The sequence below is a fragment of the Thermobia domestica genome, chromosome 18, assembly GCF_964235325.1.
Source record: "Thermobia domestica chromosome 18, izTheDome1.hap1.1, whole genome shotgun sequence".
Classification (NCBI taxonomy): Eukaryota; Metazoa; Arthropoda; class Insecta; order Zygentoma; family Lepismatidae; genus Thermobia; species Thermobia domestica.
The window spans coordinates 140,736,007-140,763,783 of NC_137471.1; the positions used below are offsets into that span (position 1 = coordinate 140,736,007).

Genomic DNA, 27,777 nt, shown 5'->3' on the forward strand with positions numbered 1-27,777 from the left:
AGCATCAACCACACCAGTTTGTAGTTAAGTGAACATGGCGCAATTTGTGCCTGATAAAGTGTTTTTGCGGGGTGTCCTGCTGCATTACTTTAACATGCAGAAAAGTGCCACTGAAAGTCATCGTATTTTGGTGGAAGTGTATGGTGACCATGCTCTAGCTGAGCGAACGTGTCAGAAGTGGTTTGCACGGTTTAGAAGTGGTGATTTCGGCTTGGCAGACCAAGAGCGAGCTGGACAGCCAAAAAAATTTCAAGACGAAGAATTGACAGCATTGCTCGAGCAGGATTCGTGTCAAACGCAGGAACAACTTGCAGCAGCATTAGGCGTTGATCAAACAACAGTCTCCAAACGCTTGAAAGCCATGGGAATGATTCAAAAGATGTCACATTGGGTTCCACATGAATTGAAAGACAGAGACGTTGAAAGACGAAAAACCATTTGCGAATTGCTGCTTCAACGACAGAGCAGAAAGGGGTTTCTGCATCGAATTATTACGGGTGATGAGAAGTGGATCCATTACGAGAACCCTAAACGAAAAAAGGCCTGGGTGAAACCAGGTCCATCACAACCAAAACGAGATATTCACTGTGCAAAGGTTATGCTGTGCATATGGTGGGATATGAAAGGTGTGGTGTACTATGAGCTGCTGCTACCGGGTGAAACTATGAATGGAGAACGTTATCGACGACAATTAATGCGTTTGAAGCAAGCTCTGGCCAGAACACGACCAGAATGGGAGAACAGACATGATAAACTTATTGTTCAACATGATAACGCTCGCCCACATGTCGCAAAACAGGTCAAAACCTATTTAGAAAATGTCGGATGGGAAGTTTTACCCCACCCGCCGTATTCACCAGACGTTGCTCCTTCGGACTACTACTTGTTCAATTGCATGAACAACTATTTGATTGGACAGCGGTTTACTTCTTCAGAAGATATCGAAACATGGGTCTCTGACTGGATCGCTTCCAAGGATGAGGACTTCTTTCGCCACGGAATCCGTACATTGCCTGACAGATGGGCGAAAGTGGTGGCTAGCGATGGACAATATTTTTCTTAAGGTATTTATGTATTTCGTGTTTGTACTACAGCTTCAATGTGTGCGTACCAACCGCACGAATTAATTCCTAGACCAAATATTTCCTTTCACTGATGAATAAACAAGCAAGAGAAAAATTGTAAAATTTGTATTACTTTTAGTAAGGCAGGCTCTTGAGCATTCTGATTGGTTAATGTTGTAATGCTATTGTGTGATGAATAGAACGTGTTGCCTGTGTGTAGTAGATGTGAGAGCTACTCGGTTACAGGATATGTTTACCACGTGATTTTTCTTTGGTGTTTGTCCGGTGGAAGTTACAATATTGTGCTATTTTTTGACGTATGTGTATTTTCATTTGCAAGGTGCATGAGTAGCAGTTGGTTCTCGGAATACAGAAATACTGCTATTTTAATTATATTTTCGGAAAATCAGTGAAAATGAAAGTAGGAAGGATTACGTAACTGCCGACTTACAACTTTTTGCAATGCACTACTTGGAAATAGTTCGTTTCTTCGTTTATTACTTTATTCCCTTCTATTTTTAATTTTGGAGATTTTTTCTCAGAAACAATTAAACCATTATTGTTTCAATCTTTAGATAATAGTTGGAAATTTTATTAATTTTAGGGGGTTACCAACTAACGAACTTTTCCCACAGGTACTTTTATGGATAAAAGTTAATTCGGAATATTTGCTTTGTTTTCTCGAGCAACACGGAAGTCCCTTTCCTCGTGAGATATCCTTTATTGTTTTTAAATACCATATACTTTTGAAATGTTAAATTTAGTTTATTTAATAACGTACAAAGAATGAAAAAGTGACTTACTTAATTTAGCTTTAATAACTGTATTCTATTATTTTTGGTATTAATTCAGTACAAGTTCCCAATGGTTAAGAAAACCGACAGCTTTCGCATGTACTGAAATACCTTACCCAAAATATATTTACGTATACACAGCGTGTCCATAAAAGTACTATCACTTATTAAAGTGGTATTACGTAGGTTTTTAGATAATCATATTTAAATGAAATTTGTCTCATTTGAAAGAAAAACTAAAATATGTTTACTATATCACGTAGACATTGAATGTGGGTCCGACAAGTTGCGATGCAGACATCAAGATGATATTTCCATTCATGGCACACACGCTCCAAAAAAATCTGACGAAATGCCTTGGATGCCAGCACTGATACGAACTTGCACTTCTTGCAGGTTTTGAGGCAATGGGGTTACATAGAAACGATCCTTTACGTAACCCCATAAGAAGAATTCACAGACCGTTAATTCAAGTGACCTCGACGGTCACTTGTAGACGACATTATTATCATTTCCGTTAAGTTCAATCCATTTTCCTGGAAGTCACTCACTTAGATTTTCCCAAACATGTAAATGCCAGTAAAAAATGATCCATCTACGAAAATAAAAATCACTGTCTTCTTCTTTCACCAATTGTGGAAATAATCAATCAGTGAGCAGGTCAAAGATAACTTGGACCTGTGACAGCAGCCTCTTGAAAGAAAAATGGGTCATAGACTTGAGGTTTCGATATGGCAGAAAAGACATTCACTTTAGGGGAGTCTCTTTCGAGTTCCATAATGGCATGTGGATTCTCTCTTTAAACCACATGCACCTAAAAGCACCTGTAAACCCTTCGCCTAAAAGCATGCTGAAAACCTGCAGCAGACTCCGCGTGCTGCGTGGTATTCCAAGACACACCAACTTCCTTCTTGTGGGATAGCCAATACTCCTTAAAACTTATTCTTTAATAACAACACAACACAACGAAAGGAAATAAATTTATGATAGGACATTATGAGTTAACAATATAGAAACAAAAACTTCCCAAGTAAACTCTAGCAGAAATAGCAACTACATGACAAATATCCAACAATGTACCCATATCGACTAATCACAAAATAAACATGAGTGAATTTAATTTTTTTGCGTTTGATCCCGTCCATTTTCGACATTGTTGTTCATTGTTGACATGCACAAAAATATTTGAGTTTTTTTTTTTTTTTTAAACGTGATCAACTTCATTTACGATTATCCAAAGGGACTTAATATCACTTTAAAGTACAATAGTATTTTTATGGACAAGCTGCTCGCTATATATATAGCGTGCAGTATATTATAAAAATACTCAATAACTAAGAAATGCATACTTACTGAGAAATTTTACATTACAGTATTTTATGGTCATGAATGTGTAATTTTAATTTCTTTACTAAATGTCAGAAAAAAAGGTTTATTGTAAAAATAAACGTGTAATGATTTCGCCAACTCTCTAGTTGTCTGATACTTGGTGAAACCGTTACACGATAATTTTGCAATTAACGTATTTCTTTGTTCAGCGAGTAGTTTAAATGAGATTTAAGTCTATTGAAAACAAAGCTTGTACAATCGCAAATGCAAAATATGAATTAGAAGCGAACAACACGGTTAAAAAGTGTAACATATGGTGATTTTTTGCACTTTATTAGTGTATGTATTGACAACAAAAATGACGATGATTTTAACTTCCTAACAGAAACTTGAAAGGGAAATTAGTGGGTCGTCTAAGGAAAAAGGGAAACGGTCAATTAATAAAAACGAAGAAAAGAATATTCAGCATTCAAGAAAATTGTGATTACATATCTTGAAGATTCGCTGAAGATTGGTTTGTGTCAAATTTAAGACTTCTTTTGAAAATGAACTATTATTCATTGCTAACTAATCTTTGTTTCAGAGAGATTAAACAAGTGAAATTTTTATAATAATATATTTTATAATTAAATTACTGTTACAGTAGAGATAGTTTCCAGTTGTGCTAGTGATGTAGGCAGTATCAAAGATCAGGTTAACTTACTAGTATTATTGTGCCTAAGTGATTTGATTTAAATATTTTTCAAGAACCATTGTTAAATAAGATATGGCCCGCACGCTTAGTGTGCTCTCCATTGTGTGATTTTGAATTTAGCTCTCCTTTCAACAGCGAGGGTATATAACACATAGACTTACAACTTAAGGTGCGTTCCAAACCACATGAGCTATCACTGAGTATCGAACCTGGGTCTGTCATGGATATGTCTCAGTTTAATGCCTCATAGTTATGCCTTTTAACCAAAATGACAATTTATTAAAGTAATATATTTTAGAATGATTTTTTTTGTGCTTTTCCACCAAAAATCGAATCGAAATTAAGCGCACGTTAGAGACAAGACGAGAAGGATTTCTAACTTTGTTTAACATGTTTATCTACATGATTTACTTTTCTATATTGCGTATCTATGACGTATTAATAGTTTTCTTCCATCTATATATGATATATGAAACATACTTGTTGAATGTAATAAAATAGATACCTTAATTTAAAAAAAAATCTACTAAACATGATTCGAAACTATGCTAAAATATACATATCTAGAGTTTCGTGACGCTAGCTACCAAACCCATGAAAGCATGAGTTCGGATGTGTCCCGTCTATGTGTGTCTATACATATATATATATATTTCTTTTATTAATTTGTGATCTGCTATGAGTTTATTCCATATATCATTCATATATTTACTTAGTGGCAACTTACAAATCGTCTAATTGCTCTTGTAAACCTACGCATGATACTCGTTGTCAGGTTGAAGGAAAAATAAGTTTCACTGTAAGCACAGATCCGAGGATTTAACGATCTAGGTTCAATTTTTTGGACTTAATCTATGGAAGGACTTTAGGTTTTTGTGACTAGAAGTGTATATAAATATAATAAAATATCCTGTGCATGAAGTCTATCCAATCAAAAAATTGTGATATTTTGGTATGCAAATAAAAAGCACGAGGAACAAGAAACAGTGAATTTTAAGGTGAAGCAAGACATTGAGATAACAAATATCCATTTTCTGCAGGGGAGAGAACGGTAATATAAGTGAAAGAAACAAGAAATAGGTAGCAGGTGCCAATCAGAAAATCTCTGAAAGATTATGGATCCATAAGATTAGAGCTAAAGCGAACCAAACTACTGACTACTAGATTTTGATTCATACCACATATTACAAGAAATGTTTTCAACTGAAAATTAGCTTTAGAAAGTACATTATGAATTCAGTAGTTTTCTATTATAACATTTTCGACAGTAGTAACCACACACTGATTAATATCACATAATCCAAGTTGCTTTTAACTAGAAGTTAGCTTGAGAAAGTACCTTGTGAATTCAATAAATTCTATTATAAAATTCTCCACAGTAGTAAGTTTCGATTGAAATATATAAAGTTACTATGCAAGAGTAAAGTCTGAGCATCGTGAAGCTAGAGTGTAGCAAAAAAATATATATCCAGGTAAATAAACATTAATATCGCAACGAACACAGGTAAGCAATCAATGAGAAATATTGGTAATTTACAGCATTCCATTTGTCAAATTTGTGAGGACTTATTATGTTCAAATACCACTATGTCAAAGTATTACACATTCACAGTGCCTGCATTACTGTGAAGAAGTAAACAAATACTCAACATTTTCTATTCAAACATATAGAAATTTGTACCAAGTTAGGACTTTTATGGCACTGGTGGTAATCGACTGTTGGTATCCTTTGTCATATTGGCAATGTCATTCAATCGATGTTGTGCACATTAAAAGAAATATAATTCATATTAAATTTTTGCCATATACTATGTTGACCATATGTAATAAATGTTTATGGTACAAAAATCTAGTTATGTATTTCCACTAACAGGTACAACTTCGAAATTCATACCGCGTTGGGACCTATAAATATACTATTTGGGTCTCTCAAACACATTGCATCACTGAGATGCGTTTCCTGTTAGTACTATTAAATTTCAGTTATAATTGAAGTATAAACTGAAAGCTTTTAATATGTAGAAAACTTGGAATAATAAAAGTGTGAGCAGGGGATGCGTCATATAACGCTACAAGGTTCACACTTGTGACTACATGATTAGCGTATAGATCGTCGGTGTGGGAGATCAGGGTTTGAATTCTAAGAGGAGCACATACTGGTTCAGATTCTACACCGAACCGGTTAGGCTGTAGGTTTACCTCTCATATAGCTTAGTTCCTGGAAATGGATTCTAACTCTATAAATAGTAACGAACTAGGTACCTGTGATCAAAAGCATAAACCTGTGTGGAAGAGATCTAAGACAATAATCTCATATACCAGTGGTAAACAGCATGGAACTGTGTGGAAAGGTTCGAAGACAATGATCCCCATATACCAGCGGTCAACAGCGTGAAACTATGTGGAAAAAATCGAAGATAGTCCTAAAGATAACGTTGATAGTATTGTTTGATACTGTTGCTAATAGGGGTTGTTACACTCACCAGTTTTGGTTTGCTATACCAGCCCTCTAGGAGTATCTTTCTATGCTGCTAATAACGTTATTGCACTGGAACCACACACACACGCATTACTACAAAGTAAGTCAGAACACTTAATGAAAACTCATGCCTCCTAGTGGTGAAAAAATATACTACTAAATTCTGGGACGAAAGGTATTACAACTAACAAGTTGATTGTCTCTCTTTGGACAATGTCACTAAATGTCACATTCAAGTAACTGAGTACATGGAATACCAGCATCTAATTTCAATGTATTTGAGTTATCAGAAGTACAATGGGCGAAACTGACAGCGTCATACGACTTCCCATCACACATATAAAATGTCCGTACCTATTACGTTGTTGAATGATTTTGTTCCCATTTTAATCTTTCTTCATCAATCCAATTCCGCTTGTTAATTGTTCTTCGTATGTAATCTGACATCAACTGCTACATTCCAGCCGTATCCCGCACCTATTGAACATAACAAGTGCTGACAATAATTTCGTGTTACCCGCATGTTAGTTGTAGCATTCAGCCTAATATCGACTCAACATTCCTATAGAAACTTATAAAGGCTTCCTAAAGCCCTATGAAGAATTTCTTGTCCAGTGCTCTCTGTTCACAGTTTTAAAACTAATGGATTCTGTGTTTCCACATTCCTCTAATTAACTTATGACCGCCGCTAATAGGTAAACTGGTTCATACGGTCCAAACATCTAACGCAACATTTTTGCACGTGTTGAGTGCAGAAAAAGGGCGAATTTGGAACCATGTTATTTGGGAGTTCGTCTTCTTTTGGTATCAGCTATTATTTACTGACATTTGCCAGTTTGTATATCAACATACTTATAAATTTCATGGAAATACGTGGGAAAAAGTGTAATTCTCCAGAACAACATGGCAATGAATTAACTTTCAGTCAATAGAAGGTTTGCATTATTTTCATTTATATATACAGGTAAGTCTGTTTATTAAGAAACACTATTCAGTTTTAAACTAAATTGAAATTTTGCAGGGACACAAATATTAAGAGGGACAATATCCGACATACTCCTGAATAGTGATGTGAGGCAGAAAATTTTCCGCGGAAAATTTTCCATTTCGGAAAATTTTCCCCTATATTTTTCCGGAAAATTTTCCGTTCTAAAAAAATATCAGTAATCAAGTAACAATTCCTCAGCAATCATGAAATTGATTGAATTCATGTATAGAAATGTTAAAAACTGAAAGATCGTTTAAAGAATCTAAAAATTTTCATGGCTCAGACAATTTTCAGTACTATGTAGGAACAAGTTAAACAATTATTCATGAATCGAAATATTTCCTGCCTTATATGGAAAAATTGAAGAATTTTTTATGAGTCGGAAAGTTTTCATCATTTCGAAGCAAGAAGTAAAACAATGTTTTCTGAATCGGAAAGTTTTATTGCTCTGTAGAAACAAGTGAGAGGAATTTTCATAGATCGGAAAATTTTCATAACGATGTAGAAACAAGTGGAAAACACTTTTCATAGGCCTGACAAATTTGGATATTAAGTATAGTGATGTAAGGCGGAAAATTTTCCACTATATTTAACTGCACAAAGAGCTACAAAATTGAATTTCAGTAGAGGAAAGTTAGTCAGCAACAAATTATAATTTTCCAATTAGCTTTCGGGAACCGGAAAATTTTGTATTTCAAGTTGGGAAATAAACTTTTACCACAGTTTTTCTCTCTCTCTATAGAAGAAAATTTTTCACCTCACATCAACGATGTAGGAATAAGTGGACTATTCTTTTACGAATCGGAGAATTTTCCGTTTCATTTTAATCACTGTACAGGACAGACAATTTTTCGATTCATGGAAAATTGTTCCACTTGTTCCTACATAGTAACTAAAATTATCTAAACCATGAAAGTTTTCAGATTCTTTAAACGATCTTTCACTTTCTAACATTTCTATATATGAATTCAATCAATTTTATGAATACTGACGAATTGTTACTTGATCATTGATATTTGTTAAGAACGGAAAATTTTCCGGAAAAATATAGAAGAAAATTCTCCACCTCACATCACGGCTAAACAACGATGTAAGAATAAGTGCAGCATATTTTTACGAATTGGAAAATTTTCCGTTTCAAAATTTCCCGGATAATTTTCATCACTCTAGAGGACACAATTTTTCGATTCATGAAAAACTGTTCCACTTGTTCCTACATAATACTGAAAATTGTCTAAGTCATGAAAGTTTTCAGATTCTTTAAACGATCTTTCACTTTTTAACATTTCTATATATGAATTCAATCAATTTTATGAATACTGACGAATTGTTACTTAATCACTGATATTTGTTAAGAACAGAAAAATTTCCTGAAAAATATAGAAGAAAATTTTCCAACTCACATAACTAAACAACGATGTAGGAATAAGTGGAATATATTTTTATGAATCGGAAAATTTTCCGGAAAATTTTCATCGCTGTACAAGACAGACAACTTTTCGATTAATGAAAAATTGTTCCACTAGTTCCTACATCGTACTGAAAATTGTCTAAGCCATGAAAGTTTTCAGATTCTTTAAACGATCTTTCACTTTTTAACATTTCTATATATGAATTCAATCAATTTTATGAATACTGACGAATTGTTACTTAATCACTGATATTTGTTAAGAACGGAAAATTTTCCAGAAAAATATAGAAGAAAATTTTCCACCTCACATCTCAACTTGACAACGATATAGGAATAAGTGGAGTATGTTTTTATGAATCGGAAAATTTTCATTGTACAGGACAAACAATTTTTCGATTCATGGAAAATTGTTGCACTACTTCTTACATCGTACTGAAAATTGTCTGAGCCATGAAAATTTTCAGATTCTTTCAACGATCTTCCACTTTTTAACGTTTCTATATATGAATTCAATCAATTTTATGAATACTGACGTATTGTTACTTGATCACTGATATTTGTTAAGAACGGAAAATTTTCCGGAAAAATATAGAAGAAAATTTTCCACCTCACATCTCGACTAAACAACGATGTAGGAATAGGTGGAGTATGTTTTTATGAATCGGAAAATTTTCATCACTGCTCCTGAATACCACTAAATTTAACAACGTTGCGAACAGAATATGAAACAACATTCTTTCAAATGGCACTACGTCAAATTATTACTTGTTTTAAATTTACATATTAAAGAAGTTTACAATGCCACATTTATTATTTGGCTTTACAAAACAAGGACGTTACCGTATCACAATCTACAAAATCTACATTTAAAAGATCTTTATTACAGTAATAATGCAATGGAGAGAGCGATTTACATCGAAAGTGCCTTAGTGGAGAATATTATGATCACGATATGACGTACTTCTAGTAAGTAGGAATACAGTTATAAAGAATTGAAAATAAAATTAAATCTCTCAGCTTAACGTCCATGATCATGCCTTTCAGGCTAAGGTAGAGGGATGATTAAGGCAAGTCAATGATGATGGAAGAATTGCTGGAATGAAACTGTGGAAGAAAACGGGAGTATCTCGAGAAAATCCACGGACACGATATAGCCTACAAAAAATTTACTTAGCCATTGATCGAACTATGGCCACAATACATAAGAGGTAAGCACTCTACCACCGAGCCACGGTGCCCTCCTTAAGACGAATTGAAAATTTGCCTTCTTTAAAAAGCCCTTATTTCGAAATATGTTTACAAGATTATCACGTTCAATTACGTAAATGGTTTACAGTATATCTGAAGATCTTAATGACGTTAATGGAATTTGATACGTCAAAAATCGTTCCGGAGATAGGGTCAGCACTATAATATTTGCTACCCTCTTTAAAATTCATGCAAGTGCGATAACTCGTTGTAGCTGTAAATATCGAAACCATTTTATCTTTCTTGTTACAATATTGTAGAATGATAGAAAAGCAAACTTATTTTTAATTATATAAATGAGTAATTTCAAAATGAATAACAAAATTTACTTTTAGTTTTCATATTTTCCAAACAATTTAAGGTTTCCAAATACTGTAAATAGCATTATTAACTATAAATTTATTATAAACCATGTGTGTTATTTGGCGTGATACTCATCTAAGCAAGCTTTCAAAATACAGTCATTAAAAAAAACGAAAAATAATCAATGTTGTATTATTCTGTACCTATTTGTTGCAGGTATGGCATAAAGATCATAGTATTTGATATTAACGTACATTCGAAGCGCATTGCCTTATCAGACGCACCTTAATTTTTAGTGTTTTAGAGGACAAAAATTTGGATATTTTAGATGCTGTAATGCCTGTCCTCAGTATGTAAGACATACTAAAAAAAAACAAAAAAAAACGCCATATTGTTCGTGTTCGTTTAATGGGTAGATTTGAAGTATGTAATAAACTTAAGTAGTGCCATTTGAAAATTGAACTTTATGTTGCGATGGCAATATTGTTAATCTGATCGTAATTCCGAGCATGTCAATACCAGGCTGCTGATATTTGCATTATACAAACTTCAAAGTTTGTATCTATTGGTCCATACGTTAAAAGTATATATCTATATCTATGTACCCATTCAGCTATATATATATATATATATATAAAAGCATAGGTGTCAAAAATGAATAAGTTACATTAGATGAATAATACCTTATACACTGATTTCCTTTTTCAGCTAGCAGTATATCCTCGTTCGGATCAGCGAAAACTATCATACACTTCTCTTTATCTAAATCACAATCTACTAAGTTCAAACCATTACTAGACACTGCGTGCACTACCGTTGTCGGTTCTTCTGTCACTAAAGGTCCTGATTCCATATTGGAGGTGGGAGGTTTCGTTTCATTATCAACAAGTGTATTTCCTTCCAACGCTGAGAAGCTCGTTTCTTCGCTGTCGTTCCACATTTCGGTTCCAACTGTATTCTCTTGAACGCAGTAGCCATCGATCTCTTCTTTACACACGATTTCTACGAATGTTTCGCTTGCTTTCATGAGCTCACCTAGAACAAGAATTAAGTTGGTGTGACTGACAACTATTGCTCTTTCAGGCAAGATGGTATAACACATTTAAACATTTGCGTAACACTAAAATGTATCTCCAAGGAGACAATCATGTATGAATAAAGTGACGAGTAAAAGTATGCTATTATGTCGAGAGCAATTTTTTGTTCAATTCAGAACAAAGACAAGTAATTTCCCTTTTTTATTCATTTAAGCGAATGTCTACACAAAAAACATTATTATAAATTATTTTTCCCTTTTGACTTTTTCTATAATCTTGAGCAAAATTAAACTGATGAATTACTTGTTCATACATACGATGCACTTCAAGTTATGTCGGCCGGGGAATGTCAGTATTCCCTCAAATAACGAATATTTCAACGCACTAGTGCTCGAATAAGTCCTCCATAATATTGGCATTCTGTACGTCAGAGTTCCATGAATTTTCATCCTCATTAAAAGCTTATATTGAGCTAAGATTTACTCAAATAAACCTTTCCTATTCTTTACAAGTTCCAGAATCTAGAAAAAAATATTTTTTCAAGTCTTTCTCGTATAGATGTTTTGTCTCTTGCCCGCTCCGGCACTATGTTTTTCTAGTATCGATATCAAATTTCAATTAGCAATAACAAAGAAAATTATAATCATTCTTAATGCCACATATTTGAACAGCTTCCTTTTGGCAAAGATCAGAATAACTCTCAGTATAGACGTCGTTCTTAAGACTGTACTTTAACAATTACAAAAATCTAACGAATTGTGATTATATGAATAAATAGCTTGCAATATATAATAATATTTTAATTATTAGAAACCAAAATTCTAAATTTTACTATAACAAATTAGAAATATCCTCTACCACTATTACCTGGTAATTAAGAGCTACAAAGTGTTTCACCTTTTAAAAAATCTGCGATATTTCTCAATATGGTGAAGAACGCCTTTATGCATCACGGTAAGCGAATACACTGTTAATCTTACTGAAAAATGTTAGCACGAATTCCAAAATAGAGGTTAAGATATAAAAAAATGTATTATTATTATCAAAACAAAGATTTTGAGACTGTTGACCAAAAGGTGGCGTTCTACGGATTATGCTAGTCTTATTGATTTGATGATACGCGTATGTATGATAAAGAGTTATGCAGATTAAGAGTGATATGTAAGCTTTATTGTGTGAAGTGCTTGTGATACTGTTAGATGTAGTTTATTTCCCTATTATCTATTTATTTATTTTTTTATTTTTCTCAAAATTATTACTACTAATATGTTAGTTTCCTGCATTCAATGGAATTGTATTTTCTTTGCAAATAGTTTTCAATATTAAAGAATGCTAAATTATAATAGGTCTTACGGAAATATTTAATGTTTCACATAAATCGATGTGCATATTATTTTGCTATAATTCTGTACCTTTCAACGGATAGTAAATAGAGCAAATCATACTGCTTCTTATGAAACTGCGTAATATTTGTATTGGACCAATTGGTATCTTCTTTAAGGTGATGAAAAGAATAAGACTTCAGAGATGTGATATCACGTCATTTCTGTTTATTCTAGGATAACAGCTTTATTTTTTTAAAAAATGCTATCTTTATCTCTGTCTTTCAGTATGGTAAAATGTTACTAGATCTATTATGTTCTGGGACTAAAAAGAAAATGAAAACTACTGCTTATTCTGGCAGTGTGGAACGGTAGGAAGTCCTAGCATTTTTCGTATTTGAACTTTTTGCGTTGTCTGAATATAGAAGAGTATATAATAAGTGCAAATGTATAAGAAAGTTACAAACGCAATGAGATAAATCGAGAAAAACCTAATTACATTTTTTAAAAAAAACAAAACTTGGGATATGTCCCTAAGGAATACTGAAGTCAATCTCTTTGTTTTCTAAAATGCACTTACGTAGTTATATTTCAATTTATATCCATTTGAGTTCTAGATCAGTACATAGACTAAGGTATATATTTTTTTTAGACATCACCGGTTTTGCACCGTACCAACAAGGACATGTAGAATAGACTATTAATGGTGAGTATTGTCACTATTTTTCTGGTTTTAAGAAAGAAGTGTACAGTTTTGGAATAACAATCTGGAATTGAAGACGTTTCCCTGTTAATCCTATTATACGAAGTATGTACACATATTTAGTATTATTCGTGCTATGATTTCAATTATGTTGCATTGACTATCCTCAAGAGAAGATCTTTGTAATATATGTACTTATAAGTTCAATTTCTTTTGCGGAACTGTAATAAAGAAATGTAAAATGCTCGCTTACATGCGATGAGAACTATTAAAGATAACTAACACAGAAAATATAGTCATTGCACAACTACGTATTAGAGGCAAGATTGAATCCGGATTCCAGTAATCTAGACATCACAGAAACTCGTAAAAGATATAAGAAAATTTAAATTAGAAAGAAAGTGTCTAAGAGTTGTGTGGGCGATATATATTTGAAGTACCTTACAAGTTTATAATGGGACTACAATGAGAATCAAGTAATGGAAAAATTCATCTGCATATAATTACCTTTGTTATTCTGTACACAATTTGTTTATAAAGTATAGAAAACATTCATTATTAAGTCGAGTTTCTTAATTTAAGGCTTCGTACACATGTTATTAGATACCCTTGCTTCGTAAATACTACAAAAGAAATTATAACTCCTTAATTGATGGTAAACATATTTCAATAAATTGACGTGATTTCTAACACATTTTCTCAAGTAATTACAAATGTTGTATAAACATTTTGTTTACGATAACAACACCAAATTAGAGAGCATTACTCTTTTCTATGCAACTACTACTAATAATACAAATTATTTAGTTCCCATTTCATCGAATTACGATGCGTCGAGTTTTCAGTAACACTTCTTATTATATTAATATCGAAGGAACTTACTTTCTTGCTTATCATGCAGTTACATTAGAAAATAGTAAGAAATGACAGACTCACTGCAAGCACAATATATGACAGTGTTAGCACTCTGATCCGTTCCGTTTGTGTCAAAACACGTGTCGACTAAATATCGTCATACTAAACAGGAATAAAGATTTGACCTGCTAACTACAGGATCGTTGTAAATTCCATACCTATTTTTCATTTAGATTATCTTAGAAACTAGCATCAACTCTAGGTGGCGTGTAATACTGTTTACTGATGTGAGGATTACCATTTATGATTCCAAAAGTTGATCCAATGAGAATGCATATTGGCTGTGTACACAGCGTAGAAGAAAGAGCTCAGATTGGCGCCAGGTATGAAGTTTGTTGGTCGGTGTTGCAAGTGCACAGATGATGGAGCCAAGAGCGAGGTAGAAAACCACCGCTTAACACTAAGACAATAAAGAAACTGTCATAAAAGTTAATGGAAAAGATGCAATCAACACCAAAGATAACCGCCTGCTGAAGAATGACTTCTCCCAGATTCATTGGTCTTTACCTACTACATAACACCATAGATGATGAACGATACTTGGAGATGCTTCGAAAATATGTATGACGTCATTCACGAATGAGAAAATTGAATGGAACTGCTGTTCAAGATGGAGCTCCGCCCCACTACGCAATTTCAGTAAGAGCATGGCTTGATGTCAGCTTTCCTGAAGATGGATTGACTATCGTTGACGGACGCAATGGCCTGCACGCAGAACCAATCTAACCCCTGCGACTTTTTCCTTTTGGGTTTGGCTAAGGAATGACTGTACAAGTTAAAACCGAGGGACATTAATAGTCTTGAAGAAATGTCCGTTAAGTGTTTGCAAATGTTCCAGTTGGGATGCTCAGAAGAGTTGTGGGTTTTGTTACTAAAAGATTCCAGAAGTGTGGAAAATACGAGTGCATACGCTGAAATGTAGCAGCTTAATAACCAAACGATACACCTTAATAATGTATTCAATGGAAATAAAACTGTGGTAGGTTGTTTACGTTTTGAAATATTGCTAAAAATAGATACTGACTTTACAACCATCTTGTATTATAATATTAAACACTTAGAGCTGAAGCCGATGTAAGTGTAGCTAAAATTTCAACTCTAAATCAATAACTGTTTACAAAATAATGATTATTCGTCAGTTTGTCGAGTGGTAGAAACCACGAGGCAAGAGTCGGGAAGACCTGGAGTAATAGTATTTCATATAACGCAATGCGCATATATTGTATTGACAGTTTGACACTTCAATATGATACACGTATACTTTATTACTAAAAGCACACTGGTAGTAGTTAAGTGCTCGAAGGAATTTACTATTGAGGTCCTCGGAAGTACGGATGAAATAACGTTTTCCTTTAAAATGAAAAAAATTGTTTAAGAAGTTTGATTTGTGTGTAACAAATTTCACATTTCAACCTTATTCCCCTTTACCTCACCATATGAAATCAAAATACAAATGTGTCCTTCTCACTTGTTGCTGGTTTTATTCAAATGGTCTTCCACGTATTATCATTAACACAAAATGGGACCTTGTGAATATAATGATTGCATGAACAATTTCTCTGTTTAACTATCCCACAAGCTAAAGTCACTTTCAGCAACTAGTTCTGAACGTAAAAACGAAGCTGTGGCATAACCGAACCCATACTTACTTTGTTCCGTCCTTAATTTTCTTACATGAGCAGTTTGAGGAGGCGGTTCACAATCATGACAGCTGTCGAGAAATCTATAAGATACAGCAAAGGAAATAGTAACAATAATTAAAACTTGGCAAATACTTGTTATACGCACATTATTATTTCTTATATTAAGCGTAATGATAAATTTCGTCACTGCATCAGCAATGTTACACGACCTGTTGAACGAAAACGGCCATTTCAACATTTAGATTCGGCCTTTGTTGTTTTCATTATTCAGTTTTTTAAAACTAATTTTTTTGGAAGAGTTACAGTACGATATGGAATTCTCAATCAAATACTATTGAGATAGAAAGTGCTATACAACAAATAGGAAAGGATGACAAAACCCTAGATAAATACAAATTTTGAATATGGAATATAGAAATATGATTCTCAATGAAAATAAATACATATCTTTAAATAGATTTAAAATGTTAAAAAGAATATTTTGCAAAAATGTATCGATAGTTGAAAATGAGGAATGATATGTGAGTGAGTTGTTTGCTGCAATTACAAAGGAAAAATATCACACAATGAGAAGACATAACTAAGCAGCAAAATTAAGTATAATTAAATTATTGTTTCCGAGGTTATATAGTGTACAATCATTGGTAAACTAAATTATAATTGTCAATATACAAAACAGAATACTTACTTCCTTGATAAATCGCGTCCTTTTACATAGCACATTTGATTACCTACAGTTCTACTTAATGAAGCTTCGCATGATTCATCAGCAATACCAGAACCTTCACTCACAAAGCTATGAACAGAGAAAGCTGGACGAGTTCCAGTCATTAATTTCAATTCAGCATCTCCCTTCAGCGTTTCAGTAGTCGGATAATAATCTGTGAACACCGGTATCGCATTTTCTTCCTTCTCCGATAAAATTCCAGCTTCCAAATCATTTTCTTCCAAGGATTCTTCCTTGAAATACAATTCGTCCGGTTCTTGTTTCCAAACAATTTGTCGTTCCATACTTAATGTTTCAATAATAATTTATAGCATTTGTTGAAGCTAAAATTTAAGGAAATTTGTACGCTTGTGTTTATCTAGAAAATTTCAGTTTGTAGAATCCCTGAACTTACGACTTACTGCATTTTTCTTCTATTTTCTTGGATGAAAACGTGTGCTGAAAAAACAAAAAAAAAAAAGTGTTACTTAAACATATGAGAAATATGAACTGATATTGATTTCGTAGCATCTAACTTAATGAAATTGTATGACATTATGCTCTTTCTTCTTTTATCCGTACAATTCTTTTATGTATCTCTCATTGTGCTATGCTTCTATTTATTTAAATGTCTGTTTAATCTTAAAAAGAAAAAAACGAGTAACAAAAGTCGATGACAAATCTATTTCTGAGAAAGACATGAAGTTTATAAAACTTCAACACTAGTGAGGTAGTTCGACTAAGTTCTTATTCTACCCTACTCGCGATACTACTACTACTACTACTACTATTAAAATATTATTAATAATAATTAACTATTCTGGTTCGATCAAAAAGTTCCAAGTGAAATTTTAGTATCACTTAATAAGGCTTAATTTTTCTATTTCTTTTCTCGAAATTCACCTCGAAATTAATCTGAAACAGTGAAGTATTGGAAACGAATTCTTACTCTGCTTTAGCTAGTCAACTACATCTCGATAAAACGCTCTCTACTTAAGTTTATTAGTTTCATGCAACTTTTTGTCCATTGACAACTTGTATTGGTAGTTATAATGAAGACATCTATTTTATATTTTAGTTGTTTGACACTGACCGGAAATAGATTTGGTTGCTATGCAATACAGGAAATTTTACGTGAAACCTGTCTTACAGTCTGAAATTACTTATCCCAAGAATTTAACTACATAATAAAAAAGATACTTCAATAAAACTGTTTCCGAAAAGCATCTTTACAAATTTTCCCTTTTCCACTGAACCTAATTTGTATGACAAGGTGAGTTTCGGGGAAAATCGTTTGGCTGGTATTTTATTCGCTCCAAACAAAAGCGTGAAAATAGAACGCATCAACTGCTTACTTCGGTCGAGTCAAACCAAAAGCAAACTTTAGAACATGACGAAAAAACATTTATTGTTATTGATAGCAATGAAAGATAAAAGAGAAAACTTAACAGTTATTCAAATAAATGCAACATAAAATTGTATTATTATTCCTATATAGCATGCTTTTCTTTGAGAATTTTTGGGAATATTTCTTATCAGGTAGGCTGCATATGTAAAGTAGCAGCTTTAAGATAAAAATGTTTTGGGAAAAAACTTAGTACAAAAACTAAATTATTTTCATAACTATCCAGTGGCTTTTCTCTTTAACACAACACTTGACATTACACCATTCACAAATCACATCAGCTCAAATATTCTTAAGAGGATCCCATGTCAGAAAGGTCCTGACAAAAGGTGAGGACAGAAAGATCCAAATGCAAAAAGGATCCCGCAACTTAATAGCCTCGGTGAAAGGCTTATGGTAAAAATAACTCATGGCTAAAAATGAATGAGACAAAAACAGGAGTGCAAATAAGAGGGTAGCGAGGGTATGGCGTCCAAATATGAAGCTGAAATGTTTGTCCGAAAGAAGGAAGAGTATCAGTTATTAGTAACGAATTTGAAACTTGAATGGTGATCTTAGTTTTGTTAAATACTTATTTCTTCTACAACAAATGCTGTTGCTTAATTTGCTAGCTCCTAAAAATATGTTTGAGCCACATCCCCCTAGTTTCGTATTCTCGCAGCCGGACCATACCATATCTATTAATTACTGTGTCCTTAGTTCTAAAGTTTCATGTCGACTAATGGATCAAATTATAAATATTTATTAGTATGAAAAATATTCTGTAGGGAACACTTGTTTAATTTTGTTATAAGAACATACATGCGGAACTCTATACAGGGTTAGTCACAAGTAATGGAACACGCTAGTAATAATGTTGCACGTGGATGGAGGAAAAGCAAATATCGCAATCAGTATTGGTGTGATAACTGCATTGATTGGGAGTGTGCTAAGCATGAAAGCCATTCTCAATACCGCGATATTAAATGTAACACAATAATTTTTCTAACGGAAAAGGGTACGCTTTTACACTTCTTTCTATGCTTTAATATTTTCACATTCGAAAATGTTTAGTCATTTTTATCTATCGCCATTCGCTTACGAGACAGGGTATGTGTGATATTTGTATCAATATAAAAAGTATCAGGATAGGGTAGTTACAAGGAGACGCGTAGATGAAGGAAGCGCAAATGTTGTAAGCTGGAACTGGTGGAAAATTGCATTAAATGATTGTGCATTATGGCAACCATTTTGGATTCCGCATATTGGATATTATACACTATTTCTAAGTAGAGAGAGGCATGTGCGTCACTAATCTAGGCTAGGATCTGTCTGCCAGGCAGAATCTGAACAAATGTTTTACGAATCTATACGAATCTACATCGTTTTACGATATAGCGTGTGCTACGTTTGACCTCTGTTTCTAGACGAATGAAGTACTGGGACAGGCAAGTAATAACGAGGGACGTTAAAGTGTTCTTTTCGTTTCTTACTGTGCTTGCATTCTAGAATATTGCTGAGTGAGTAGCTGACACCAACAATTGCAATAGTAAGTATACTTGTTATCACTTGTTACTTTACAACTGTAAAACAACACAATGCTCTTAATATGCAAAGTTTCGAACATTCAAAACGGCTCAACGACTTTGTTCAAAGAGTAGCGAGTGGTGATTATATTTTGTCTGTCAGTATGTTGTACTGTGTGAGGGTTAATACAGAAAAGGTCTAAAGCTAGAAAGCTAAAAAAAAAAAAAAAAAAAAAAAAATCAAAATTAAGAAACATACTTAAATTTGCTAGAGCTGTCATAGATTAGCACAAAATTTGTTAGGTGTATGTCTCATTAACTGATCGATTTAAATTGAAGCTCCAAAAATATGATGCTATAATCTATTTTCAACAGTGAATTACAGAATGATGCTATTATCTATTTTCAACAGTGAATTCCAGAGTTAAGTATCAATAACAAACAGCCTACTGCAAAACACGAGGGAGGAAGTATAATGGTTTGGATTTTGTAAGTTCATAAGGTGTTGTTGGAGAATTATTATATGTAGAGATTATGAAAAAAGAAATACATCTTAACATTCTCAAGACAAATTTCTGTCAATACCCGAAAATTTGGAATGAGCAGGACATCTAATTTTACTCCACGATAAACTACAGTCCTTAACTCTTTCGAAAACATTTACACGAAATGTAACGAAAAGGCAACTTGTACCAGTTGTCAAAGAAAATTTGCAAAAAAAGCATTAGGAACAGCATGGAGAGATATTCCCCAAACTTTACCAAGAAAGTTAAGAACTATGCCGAAACGCTTAAAGAGAGTAATCAGTCATCGTGCTTTTGCTATTAAATATTAAGTGTATTAATTTGGAGAAAGAAAATAAGTTTTGAGGAGATTTTATAGTACTTTGTTTAATGATTGCTAATATTATTTTCATGAGGTAAACTCAGAGTGACACATGAAGATGTAACTTAGCATGTTATCTTACCGGTATCGTAAATTTTATCCATCTAACACGAAAAACATATAACTATGTGGTACCTCTCTTTATTTGAAAATATCTTATTAGCTGTTAAGACTAGTGATGGGCAGTAGAAATATTCCCGGTGGGAAAGAAAATAAAAAATGGGAATATTCCCGGTTTTTTCCCTGGTATATAAATTCCCGGGAAGGAATTTATTTTCATTTTTTTTTACTTTATCTTCCAAATTATACGAACCATATGACTAATTACTTTATTTTCATTTATTATGATTTACTTTTAGGTTTTAAATAATGTGGAGATTAAAAAAAAATAAAATTCGTTGACTGTACTTTATATAACTAATAATAGGATTTTTGGAGTTCCGTTTCCATTTGCACTAAAAAGTAGCAAAGTACTAATTTACAAATGATGACCATTTTGTGAAGTAATGTAGAAATTATGTAGAAATAGATATGAAGTACTATTAATAAACCCCGAACCACCGTTAGTAATAGACGTCGGTCTGTCTCCTTTCTCTGACTCGAATTTCTAAAGAGGTACTCGGACTTAACCTAATTTGTTTAAAACATTTAAAAATTTAATATGTTAATAATATTTCTTTAGTGGAGTAAAGTATAGAAAATCCACTTACACATAAATTTAAACTGTGGAGCGGTTTATATATGTATCTGGACTTACTATACCATTTTTTTCACATATTTACTTGCATAGAACATAATGTAAATATACATTTATACGTATTCACTAAATATAATAAAATATTAACACCGTTCAAAACATACATTTTACAGACTCCTCGTGGGACAACAGTAATAATATACCGTGATGTAGAAACGAATGTAACATTGAAATCGTAATATATTAATAGAATCCAATTTTATTTGTGATTGTACATAGATTCCCGGAATATTTTCATATTTGGGAATTTTCCCAAAAATATCTTCCAAGGAAATTACCCCTCACTATTTTAGACATATAGAGTTATTGTTTTCATTGGACACATGTCTGTTCTTCATAAGACGTGTTGCGGAAATATGTAAAAATAGGTAGGTATACAAATCGCGTGGTATGCCAAAACTCCATAAGATGTACATTTGTTGCGGATTGGAACTGTTCTTTAAGTTTTGTTACGCCTCAGTAATTAATTTTTAGAAATTTTACCGTCTAGCACGCATACCACATCCCAATGGTGTGATTTTTTTTTATTTTAATCGTTTCCTAACCGTGAGGTAATCTCACTTGCTGTATTCGATACCTAATATCTGTAACGTTCTTCAGAACTTCACGTGTCATACTTTGGAAATATTCAAAAATGAGTTTGTGAACTCCATGAAATCCCCAAACCTTACTTGGATGTACGTTTGTTTTTTATTATAAATGTTCGTGGAGTTGTTCTTAGGTCCCATTATTAAGTTTTCGAAATTTTACGGTGCAGTACTCAAATCTCAAATATCTATGGTATCGCTTTTATTCTTCCATATTTACGTTACAGTTTGGCGCATCGACTTTGGCTTTTCATACTCATACACCTGTATCGTACTTTGGAACATCTTTACGATATATATATTGGAAATATTTAAAAATGGGATTTTTGTGAACCCTGTGACACTCCCAAACCCTATACGGGATAGGATACGTATGTAATTGAAACTACTTTTGAGGTGATTGTTAGGCCTCAGTATTTATTTTATTTATTTATTTTTTTTTCAAAATTGCTCAATCTATTACAACTCAGAACATCTATGACGTGGTTGTTTATTTCCGCATAATTCGGTAACCATACGGCGTTCCGAGTTGCAGTTTTTGGTAAAAGATATCAGTAATGTTTTGTACAACATTTTGAGACATGTTTCAATATATTTAAAAATGGAGAAAGTAGGTATTCCGGAACACCATTCAGGTACCCACCTAGTTTTGCATAGTAATACATTTTGCGCTGCTTTTAAGCGTCAATAAATACTTTTTCCAAATTCAGCGTTCTTCTACCTGAAACCCGGAAATTCATATCCGACTCTAGCATGATTTGTAACTGATGCAATTCTTAAGGCCCTGGTTCCAGTTTATATTTAAGGTAATGCTCCGAGAAACTAGTTCCTTTCGATTAGATTCACTAACAAAATTACTCAAGTATAACGACTAGAAGAAAGAGGTATTGTCATGTCCGTCACCGTAAATATTCGGGAAATCAATGAGGAAAATTTGTGAAATAATTGGAATATGTTGGCCCAAGGGTTACTAAGTGTTCCTTTCTTTAAAAAAAATATTGCCATATTTTCGTTAGGTAGGGTTCATTTAGTTTAGGTTAGATCATGTCAGGTTAGCTTTATTGTTTCAATGTAAATTTTGCCTGTACTTTGGCCCCCCTCTGTCTCAGATTGCCGTTATAATTTTTTACAAATTCTTAAGTGTAGTACATCTAAACTTAACCTGCATGTATACGAATATCTAATGCGAAATGAGCAAAGACCTAAATTGTAAGGTTCACAATTTAAAACGTTGTACTTAAAGAGAAGAAATGTATTTACAAATTTAAAAAAAGGCTGTTGTAATTCGTTAGTTAGTATTTTGAGATGGATTATGCTGGTTTACTAACGTTGATGTATTATTTTTAGTATATTTTAGGAAGATCAATGACAATAAAAGTAGGAAGGATTACGTCATTGCTATGTTACACCTTTTTGTATTGCATTGGAAATGGAAATGATGGTATAGTTTTGACGCACCATATTTTGGCAGTTTACAGGTAAAATCCAATAATTTGCATGAAAAGATATGTCAATCTGGAACAAATTTCTGGAGGCAACAGAATTAAATACATAGTAATACAGCTGTATTTTAGATTTACAAATGTAGGATTACTAGTGTAAAATAATTACAGGTTCTTTAAGATGGACAGAGAAAGTAAAACAATATGAAAGCCGACATTATTAGATGCTATTTTTCACCCGCGGCATATTTCGGCACAGTGTACACAACCTGCAAATAAGATTTAACACTGGAGCGGATGAGACTCCACTTTGAGCTAACCAAGTGATTTTTGGCAGAGGATGTGACATTGGAGAAATATAATCACAGTTCCTTTTACCTAGAAGCTTAGATTAGGTTTAGTTTAATTTGTATAAGGTAATCCATACGAATGTTCTGCTCTAAGTGCCTTTTCCGAGGGCGTTACTAGTATGGAACCATGACGAATGCCATTGAAAATAGTATCATTGCCAAAATAACTTCCTTTCACTTTCACTTGCACGAAAACCCACCATCGCTGACGCGCGTGCTTCCTCCAGACGCAAACCCGCGCGATATCATCAGCTTCCCCTGCCCAAATCCGGTAAGATATCACTCGTGCCTTTCCGTGGTCAAGTAGCGCAGGTTGGTTCGTTTATCACACGTTTTTCTTACACATCTGCTACATATACATAAGTCGTGTTTTAAAACAATTACTTTAGGTGGCCCCCTTCAGTTTTATCTGCGCTAAGTGAGATAAGTCGTCTAGTGGAAGCATCTCACCGGACAATAAGAAAGTAATTAGTGAAAGAATTACAATTTTCTAATATTCTCTCTAGTGGTTTTGCCAAAAGTAATCCTGTACGGGATTTTTTTTCCGTTAGTATTGTTTAGCTTTGGGGACGAGGTTTTTAACCGACTTTATTGCGATATTCTATTCACGTTCCGTTAGGTTAGTTTAGTAACATTTAATTCAAACTGTGTTGCCGAAGGAGCGTTAGCGAATGAAGGCGGGGTACGTTGTTTTTTGTTTGAGTTGGGGTTTGCCCCCCTATTACTAAAGAATTACCTTCGTTTCTTCTTCCTTCAATTTTGGAGATTAATTAAATCATCGTTCTTTTAGAATGCAGTTTTACTATACAGATCCACAGATTGCAAACTGTATGGAAAAAATTGGGGAAGTTTTTAATTTGCCTACTTTAGGTTGAGAACAGAACCCAATAATCCCCTGCGGAACACTCCCTACAACTATGGATCCTTATAGTAAGACTGAACGTGCTTCAGTATTCAGATAAACGTTTGAAAGTTTGTTTGGTGTAGCGGGATGCCAGCTAACAAACTTTACCCATAGAAAGAAAATTCCGCAACCCCAAAAATTTTCATAGGCGCAAAAAACTAATTTTATGTCAAGTGGTAAGTTATAATTGCCGCACTAATTATCCCGTAATAATCTCTTGTCTTCACACTAGTTGGTGTTCGTGTATTTAATAATAATTTGCGATACTTCTGCTTTGCATACCAGAACCAACTTTTCTCTTCTTCGACCATTATCGGTCAAATAGGTAGGTGGCACCACCTCTATAGACATTTGTGCTATTATTGCATTTTTGTCTTATGTGTACCTCACATGGAGGTTTTGTTTTTCAGGAACTAAATTGAATAAAATACAGGGCACAATTGGGAAGAAAGGACACAATTAGGGGAAAGGTCAAAATCGAGAAAGAAGTTCAGACAGTGAAAGAGGGCTGAAAGCAAAGTTCAACACGGCAAAAAGTTAGAGGAAAGTAGGAAATGTAAAAAGAAAAAAGAACATATAGTATAATAGAAAAGGGGATGTGTGTACGTGTAAATGTAAAAGAAAATGTAAGTGTAGTGTAGGTGGATAACAAATCCCACTCCAGTCTCTTCATCACAGAGCACCACAACACATGAGACACTCGCCGCAACGGCCCCTGTCGAACTCCCCTGAATCAAACTTCTCGCTCTCTCATTCTTAAGCCCGTTTTAGACGAACAAATATCCCATCATATATTGTATCAAATATTTCATCAAAGTGGAATTTGAACATGTATGATACCAAGTTGTATGCAACTTTTGGGTTGGTTACAACATTTAATACAACTGTTCTAAATTAGAACTTGTTCTATTTTTATCCAACAGTGTATGAAAGAAAACAAACGAAAATCGCTATGCGGTGGCAGTGAAATCGAGTATAATGTGGACACAGAAGTTGATATTCTTTTGATGCGTACTAGCAGTAATTTGTGTTATATAATTATAAAATTAAACAATATTAGAGCCAAGTACCGTAGGTGACTTCCCAAAATTGACGTAGATTGAGAATATTCCGTGAAATTAAAAAAAATCCTTCACTTTTTCTTGATTTAAAAGATTTCTTATGACGTGCTCTCATGTCTTTGGCGCATGCTCAGATTATTCCGTACGGTTGACAATATACCTGCATATCATGTGTCTGGAATGATAATGTGCTACCTAATTATATGTAGTTATGTTCACGAAATTTATTCGTAATTCCTCAAAAATTGTTTCTCAAGGTAGGAGTTGAATTCATGAGTTCAGATTCACTTTATGAGGACTTTCTTTAAGTTATAAATATGCATCGGACGAATAAAAATTAGAAAGAGACTGCAGAAAAAAGCAACTTACTGTAGGTGGCCATTAAAAGCGAGGATGATATTTAACCTCAGAGTAGAAATACAGCATGGGGTCCACGAGTTAGCACAGGGTTGGGTTCGCTAGAGACAGCGGCATTAGTGACTCAAGGTGAGAGCGAAAATGAGGATAGTGTGAAAATCACTTGATGTTGCATAAAATCACATAGGTTAAAGAGTGTGATATTTTTGCATTTCTAAATATAAATTATTAGTTTCCTACACTGAAAAATTCCTCCGGAATTTAATATCCTACAGAACCCTCTTTAATATGTACTCTCTCATTTTAACTGTAAAATCTAACATTTGGTAATTGTTTAGTAATGGGGGGCCATCACTAACGAAGACAGAAAACAACGTTCTCTTGGACACTAACCCGCCTTCATTCGCTAACGCTCGCTCGTCAATACTGTCTGAATTAAATGTAATTAACCTAACCTAACCGAATGTGAATAGAATATCGCAAAAGAGTAGATTAAAAACCTGGCCCCCAAAGCTAAACAACAGCCTAACATTTTTATGACGGACTATTTATTCTTACTCAGTGCCCCGAAATTACAAAGGTACTCGAAAAATTAACTGAATTGGACGAAAGTTAAGCATCGGACCAATAAATAGAATATAGGGCTATGTAGATTCATACGTATTTACTGAGCAAGGAAGGAAGCATGAAAATAAGATTTATTTGGGAATAGCAATAAAGGAGGGAAATGAGACAAACGTAACTGTGAATAGTCATTCTATTCATTTCTACAACCTTATTTATTGTGGTTACACCAGCAGGTACTACCATTAAACTACACAGATACGTTGAAGTAACCTAGCAATTGAATCAAGAAATATAAACAAATAGGTGAGAAAGTTTTAGGTAACTTATTTGACCAAATTACAATCAAAGAAGATACAATATTTGACGGAAAAGTATGAGGATGTATAATAGCTTTAGTGTTGCTAGCACCCAAGGAGAAAAAAGTACAAAAATAAATGAGTAGACACTATCCAAATGAGAAACGAATACTTGCAATTTTTCAATTCCTAGAAGTAAATAATTGTGCCCCCTGATCCAAGGAGGTCATTTAATGTTATGGCTGTTGCACAAGGTTGTGGTTAGATCCCCAAAATGGGAACATTGAATGTCGTATAATAGCCAGATCGTTTGTGATTATAGCTTTTATCTGTACTTTAGTCATTATCTAACGTTGTGTTTAGATATAATGGGCCGTATCAACACCCTCTTATAATGAAAGCCTACGAACTGATTTTGTGACGTCACTAATCGAAGTCATAGATTTTCAATATTGTGCTATTTGAAACAAGGGCAGGATTATGAAATGTACTGTACTTATTTTAATTAAACGTGATAAAATCGGATATGAACAACAAAAATTTGTTGGATACATATATGTGTGAAACTCTATATTAAAGTTTCTTCAAGTTATTTTCGTAAAAATATTATTTTAAGAAGAAAAATCTGAAGTAAGTATTTGGTATTAAAAGGCAATGATTTATTGTTTACAAAGTGGTGTTATGATTATATTTCTAAGATTGTGTAATGATTAAATATACATTTGAAGGGAATTAGTGAATGATGGATATGAGTACCCTTAAGTATATAAGAAAAATGTTTATTTAGAAAGGCCTGATTAATGTTGAACTAAGTTGTTCATGAAGGCGGAGATCGTGTTCCCAACTATTTTATTTATGACATTGAAGATTTACGTATATTTTTAGCATATATAAATAGTTGCAGTGTTTATTGCATATAATTATTTCTCTCACCTTTAAAGCAAACACAACAAATATTAAAATTGAATATGTTATCTACCCTTGCACTAATAAGCGGTCATTGTGTAATAAATGGTATTTATGTC

At 33.4% G+C, this 27,777-nt stretch overlaps 1 protein-coding gene across 7 annotated transcripts in view; it reads right to left on the reverse strand.

The window, feature by feature from the left end:
• The window catches only part of LOC145675018 (uncharacterized), a 55,555-nt gene extending 30,357 nt beyond the window's left edge, over positions 1–25,198 (reverse strand). The window contains exons 1-5 of one of the 7 annotated variants that reach the window (XM_081745386.1): positions 24,304–25,197; positions 16,619–17,095; positions 15,937–16,010; positions 10,994–11,345; positions 6,365–6,453 (exon numbers count right to left, since the gene is read on the reverse strand). In XM_081745386.1, the coding sequence (XP_081601512.1) occupies positions 6,405–6,453; positions 10,994–11,345; positions 15,937–16,010; positions 16,619–16,941 (798 nt within the window). In that variant the 5' untranslated portion in view covers positions 16,942–17,095; positions 24,304–25,197 and the 3' untranslated portion in view covers positions 6,365–6,404. Of the gene's footprint in view, positions 1–6,364; positions 6,454–10,993; positions 11,346–15,936; positions 16,011–16,618; positions 17,096–22,418; positions 24,281–24,303 lie in introns of those variants that run through there. The other 6 variants (XR_014129104.1, XM_081745385.1, XM_081745383.1 and 3 more) reach the window with 6 other exon arrangements.
• Between the last annotated feature and the right edge of the window lie 2,579 nt (positions 25,199–27,777).